This window comes from Setaria viridis, chromosome 9 (assembly GCF_005286985.2).
Source record: "Setaria viridis chromosome 9, Setaria_viridis_v4.0, whole genome shotgun sequence".
In the NCBI taxonomy this organism is placed as follows: Eukaryota; Viridiplantae; Streptophyta; class Magnoliopsida; order Poales; family Poaceae; genus Setaria; species Setaria viridis.
This window is the reverse complement of record NC_048271.2, coordinates 20,663,848-20,670,085: the sequence shown is the minus strand read 5'-3', so window position 1 is coordinate 20,670,085 and position 6,238 is coordinate 20,663,848. Positions and strand designations below refer to the sequence as shown.

The 6,238-nt window shown below is 42.7% G+C and overlaps 1 protein-coding gene across 1 annotated transcript; it reads right to left on the bottom strand.

The window, feature by feature from the left end:
- Positions 1-1,290: 1,290 nt before the first annotated feature.
- LOC117839677 (probable glucomannan 4-beta-mannosyltransferase 4) lies at positions 1,291-6,008 on the bottom strand. Its single transcript, XM_034720068.2, has 9 exons — positions 5,471-6,008; positions 4,476-4,574; positions 3,617-3,869; positions 3,058-3,168; positions 2,797-2,933; positions 2,585-2,698; positions 2,307-2,506; positions 2,029-2,226; positions 1,291-1,919 (listed from the first exon to the last, which is right to left on the bottom strand). Exons 1-9 carry the CDS (start codon positions 5,975-5,977, stop codon positions 1,757-1,759), a joined length of 1,782 nt encoding a protein of 593 aa, XP_034575959.1. The 5' UTR covers positions 5,978-6,008; the 3' UTR covers positions 1,291-1,756.
- Positions 6,009-6,238: the final 230 nt, after the last annotated feature.

Below are 6,238 nucleotides of genomic sequence, written 5' to 3'. Positions count from 1 at the left end.
ACGATCAAAGAAGAGATGTTGTATCGTCTATTCAAGTTTAAAAAATAACATTTAATGCTTCCTTTCCACCACCTCCTTGCTAAATTATCCTGTTAGAGTAACTCCTTTTTGCATGGTATATCTTAATCTTTAGCAGGATTTCAGCTTCCATATAATGTGATTATAGGGCACAACATTGGTTACAGCTAACGCTCTATATATAGAACGAACCGTGAAAGATCGATGTTAATTAAGGGATCAAATGAAAACATCCTTTTGATCTGTTAGTAGGATATTCATGACCTAGGCAACTAAGTGTAGCCACGCGGTCAGGTTATTACCAACATGTCAATGCCAATGCCCGAAACATCACTTTGACTGGAGGGAGAAGCTAATGTAGTCTTTACTTAGCCGCTTCTTGTTCATTATCCTTATACTCCCTCCGTCCCAGATTACTGTTCGTTTTGGTTTTTCTAGATACATAGCAAAAGATATGTACTCCCTCCGTCCCAAATTGTAGGTCGTTTTAGCACTTTTAGATTTATAGTTTTTGCTACGTATATAGATATAATAAATATCTAGATGCATAGCAAAACCTATGAACCTAGAAATGTCAAAACGACCTACAATTTGGGATGGAGGGAATACCTAGAAAAATAAGTAATTTAGGAAGGAGGGAGTCCTAGAAAGTAAAAATAGGGGAAAACAGGTATTATAATAATTTCCCTATTTGAGAGTATCAGACATTTTAATTGATCAAACAAGGTGGCATCATAGTCATTTCATTTCAGACCCGGCGCTCGGCGCAAGGAGGAAGACCAGGTAGGTGGAATTAGGTCGTGATACCTAGTTATTCTATCCAGCGTACTGTAGTAAAAACTAAAAGTCACTTTAAAGCAAAGAAAACCAGACACAGCAAGGAACCAAAAAGGGCAAAACCGGACACAGAAAAGAAGAACAAAAGGGCAAAACAGGAAAAGAGAATCTCCAGCAAAGCTGGACAAGTGTAGGATCTAGACAATCTAAAAAAAAAATACAGATCATCATATAAAGGGACCAAAGCTGGACAAGTGTAGGATCTAGACAATCTAAAAAAAAAATACAGATCATCATATAAAGGGACCAATCAGCATCCGACAAAGCAAACGAACCAGCTAGATTTCCCTTTGCTCACCCCAGAAAGCAAAAGATTCTTGCTTCACTTCCTTGCATTTCTATGTGGCACAGAGATCGTCAACACAAATGATCCACATGCAGCACCAATCATATATGGTTTTTACGCATTGATTTGATACCGATGAATAAAGCATAGAGTCGAAATAAAACGGATTTTGCTCTGTCTCAAACTCAATACAAGAATCAATACCATCTTTCATCGTCATACATCCATGGTTGGCATCTCTAGGATACAAACCCGCCTCTCGTCCTATTACAACTATGAACCCAGAATCTGAAATCCTTACCCAATTATATCTCAGTTCTCCCATGGGACTATTACAACCAAATACATCTAGCAGACTAGCACAAGGCGATAATTGAGAAAACGCATGTATGTCAGGGAAAATGGGTTTACCAGTGGCAAATCATAAAATTCTGAGTAACCAGTGGTAAATAAGGAATTTGGAATTTTCTTGTTAGGAATCTAAAACTCCCTAGACTATGCAAGGCCCAGTATCTTGCCAAACACTATCATCAGATAAGGTTTACCTTGCACACAAAGTACAGTTGTACTTAGTAGCAAATTGTAAAATGGGGATTAGTAACATCATCAAAGCTGCTATGAACATGGAGTTCTCGTTCCAACAAAACCAAAACCCATTATGACGTATGCAAAGGCCTGGAGGTAGATGTAAAGATAGTATTTATGGCTTCCTACGACCAAGTCGTATGAGGCACATATTAGGAGGTAGAATGCAAGCAAGAGCTCAGGAATGTAAATCCTGCAAAGGCAAAGATTTAAATCATAAGCACGTTCTGCAAGAAGCAATAGTTTATTTATTCAACACCAAAAAAAAGTAATTTTTTTATGCTACAAGCTTCTTCAGTTACCTCTCAACGCATTCGGTTGGCTTCACTGGTTCAAGGAGTGGAACATCAAGATCATCCTTCGCCAGATCTCCTACCTTCTCAGTGACTACCCAGTCATTTGCATGTGCAGTCTCCAGCAAACCAGTTAGAGCAGCACGCATGCGGTGCATGGACATGACATTCTCGAACAGAATCCAGAAGGGCATCAGATGGAGAGACCTGATGTATTACATAATGTCATATGACGGTGGCAACATTAACAGGCAGATGGAAGGTTGTTGCAGTTAGAATATGCATACCCAGGATTTCTGATGGCATTCATACATGTAATGGCAGTAGGAATATAGACCAGCCCCCATACAGGAATGCTTACACCAGGAACAATGGCAGACAAAGGGATCACAACGCAATAAAACAAGAATGTCACGAGGGGAGCGATAACCCTTCGCACAAAGAAAAAGCTGTACAACAGATGATGTTTCTTCCATATTGACACCTCCTGCATAATGTCAGATGGTAATTATAGCATGACAAACTCATCGTGATGCCTCATGGAGTAGGGTCTGAGAAGGCGAACCTTGTTGGTAACGACTTCCCATGCCATTTTCCTGAAGAGATTGGCAGCACCACAAGTCCACCTATGCTGTTGATGTCGGTAGGCTTGAAAGGTACTTGGAAGTTCACTTTTAACCTGTATAGGATTTGCAGTTGTAATGCTGACATGGCACAACATATCATAGCTTCAGCAAAAAGCAACTATTTGAAGTTCGCAGAGATTCAGCCAAATACCCTAATATCACCAACATACAAGAACTCAAATCCCTTGAGGCTTGCCCGTACAGCCAAGTCCATGTCTTCTACAGTGGTGCGATCTTTCCACCCCCCAGATTGATTAATAGCAGATACACGCCACACACCAGCTGTACCTGTGAACAGAACACAGTTGTAATTATTTTTCACACAATTTATCCCACTCCATCCTGTGACAAGAAACAGTCAGTCTCAGGGAAAAATCAGAACCTCAGTGCACAGCTACGAACCAGCTCTTACCATTGAACCCAAAGAACGAATGCACAAATGATCCTGATTCCTGCTCGACTTTGAAATGATAGTCTAGAGACATCTTCTGTATCCTTGTCATCAGGCAAACATCATAGTTCACTGCAAAATTGCCCGGCAAAGGCCAGGTCAGGAACATCCTGTAATCATAATGAACAAAACTCCTCACTTCATCAATATGGCCACTATCATGGCAAATGGTGAAGAAATTGCATTAGAACATCAGTATTAATCAACCTTAGGTGATATCTTTACTTGATTAAAAAGACAAATTACCATGTATGTTACTCGGATGACTAGGATAAGTCTAAGAATTAAGAAATAAGCTCTGCTAATGAAACAAACTAACTGAACAAAGGAATCCAAACTAACAAAACAAATCTACTCTCTTAACAAACAAAAAGAACTATATATGAACAAGATAGGTGACACCACCATGTGTCAGAACCACGCACATAACATATTTGCTTTAATTTTCAACAAGGATAGGAACTCCAAAACAGAATATTCCTAAATATACACGACTAGAAAATGATATCTTTATGCTTACCAAACTCCCAACGTGCTTGAACAAGTGCAATCTTTGGGTTATGCACAAGAAATGGTATAGTTTTCAAAAGGAAGTCAGATTCAGGTTGGAAATCTGCATCAAAGATAGCAACAAAGTCACACTGCTGGGCGTATATATGCTCCATGCCCTTCTTCAGTGCACCTGCTTTGAATCCCTTTCTGTTATTTCTAACCTCATACTTGATGTTAATTTTTTTGTTCGCCCAATCCAGGCATTCAAGCTCCACTAGTTCCTGCATTTGAGGAAAGTGATTTCAATATATTAGGTGGCATAACTATTTAAATACAACCACGAAATGGATGCTCTTGATGTCATGCACATAATGCATTTAGCATGTGGGGTTCAAAACATCGATACTAATACCCTTTCTGTAGAAAAAAAAACATAACATTAGCCACTTTACAGATGTTTAACAGATTGTGTAACTAGCATTGTGCCAAACTGCTGGTCAACACAGATATGTTTAATATCTTCCACAATGAATGTGCAGTGTACAGAAGCTTTGTCTATCCCTTTACTCATAACATTCCGGTACATTGCACGAAAGCCTTTGTAAATTTTAAATCATTTGAAGCATTAGTTTCGTATCCATTAAGTAACTAAATGATCCTACTCATACATATAGTAGACCAAAGCAGTGTTGCTGGAGCTAACATAGCAAATTAGTACTTTGTATTCATATGCTCCATTGAGATGAGAAACTGATCATTTCTTTATAAAGTTAACACACAATTAACTTCAAAAATGCATCAGATCAACCACGGTTGACCCAGCATTATATGAAAGCGTTTACTTTTAGTCAATCGAGAGAAACCATGTCCCTGTAACCGAGGTGTACCTTAATAATCGGATCAGTGGAATCATCCAAGACTTGTATTATAATACGGTCTGGTGGCCACGTGAGAGCACACGCTGCACCAATGGATAGCTTGTACACCTGCAAAAAGAAACAAGTGTTGCATTGATCCCAGTTCAAATTCTATAAAATCGCAAGGCACACAAGAACAATGTTCAGAATTCAGACACCTTGGAAAAAACTATTGCTGTTCAGCATTGTTAGTCAATTGCCCAGCGATAAACAAAGGGCTAAACTTGCAGTAATGATGGTGTCGGTACAGCAAGAAAAATCTCCATCCATTTTACCTGGTAACTGACGTCACCAATTGCATAACTGGTACTGTGCTTTACTTAACACCAGGATGGCAAAAGAAGACACTGTACTCTGCCCTACCCCTCTCCGTTCCTCCCAATTCATTTTTAAAGCAGGATTTATGATCCCTTTAAGCACGCAACCAAGGTATTTCCAATTTTGTTGTTTTTAATCAAAAGAATGCAATGTTGTCATTCATATGTGGGGTAACTATATTTAAGTGGTAGCATCACGATTCCACTAGTGAAAGCAAGTGTGAAGCGTGCTCCTAAACAGTGGAGCCCATTTCTGATACTAACTCCACCTTGAGAGTAAAGAGAGAACACTACAAACACAATGAGACGCTCTTGGCTTCCTAAATCGCCCAAGTGGTCAGTTCGTTATCCCCAATTCATTCAGAGACAAGAAAAAGGACACCCAAGTATTAGTGCACCCTGAACTGAAGCCACCAAACTAGTAGCCTGATGATAAATGCCCCAGAAATTATCAGAACGACGCATTCAAGTATTTGGGACCAATAGGTCCACATCTAAAACCTCGTGAAATTCGTGACACCGGGTCCTATCCGATGGCTCTACAACCTCGCGATCGCGAGGTGTAGCGGCAACTGGAGGGGGGCACATTCAGCATGATTTACAGAGAATCGAAGCAGAGATTCTGAAACGCAAACGCAGACGGCTCACCTCCCTCTCGTTGTACATGGGGATCTGCACGAGCACCATGGGGAAGTCCGCCGCCGCCGCGGGGCCCGCCTCGACGTCGCCGCCACCGGGCAACGGCTCCCACCGGTACCTCCTCCTCCGCTCTGGCCGGCGCCACAGCCTCGCGGCGGCGGCGACGAGGCTGGCGAGGCCCATGTACGCGGCCTCGGCGACGAGCATGGCCGACGCGGCGAGGCACGCCCACACCGCCGCCCGCAGCGCCCACGCCGCCGCCGCCACCGCCGCGGCAGCGAGCGCCGGCATCGGGGATGCGGGAGGGGCACGCTTGCGTCGGGTGCCTTGCTTGGAGCGGAAGCGCGGAGGGCAAGGGAGGAGGAGTGGGGGGTGGGTGCGCCCGCGTGCGTGCAGCGGCTCTGGCTGCGTGCGCTTTTTTTCGGTTGGGTTTTGAAAGGGCGCGGTGATGGTGGTGGTAGCTGCGGATGGCGGTGGCGTGGGCGGCCGCGACGCGAGGAAGAGGAACAAGGACATTCGGATGTGGGGGAAAGTTGCGAGGACGTCCCGGCGCTTTGCGCCATTGACGACATGCGCCTTTCAGCTTGGTGGTCCAGTGGATGGTTCCACAGTTTCATCTAAGGCCCGCGATACCATCTTTGATGCGCTTATTTCGTTCATTAAGCATACACGTTGTTTGTCCGAATTATTATCGCAAAACTGCGTCGCGAAAAAGTTATCGCAAAATTACACCATATCACAAAGGTACATTATTGCAAAATTACATTATATCACAAA

Bases quoted from the DNA above. Each gene is read 5' to 3' on its own strand.
- LOC117839677 (XM_034720068.2), bottom strand. From the start codon at position 5,977: ATGTCCTTGTTCCTCTTCCTCGCGTCGCGGCCGCCCACGCCACCGCCA. The intron at 3,169-3,616 runs GTAAGCATAAAG...GCAATTTTGCAG, and splicing joins TCAAGCACGTTGGGAGTTTG to TGAACTATGATGTTTGCCTG. The intron at 2,227-2,306 runs GTATGCATATTC...GTAATACATCAG, and splicing joins AATGCCATCAGAAATCCTGG to GTCTCTCCATCTGATGCCCT.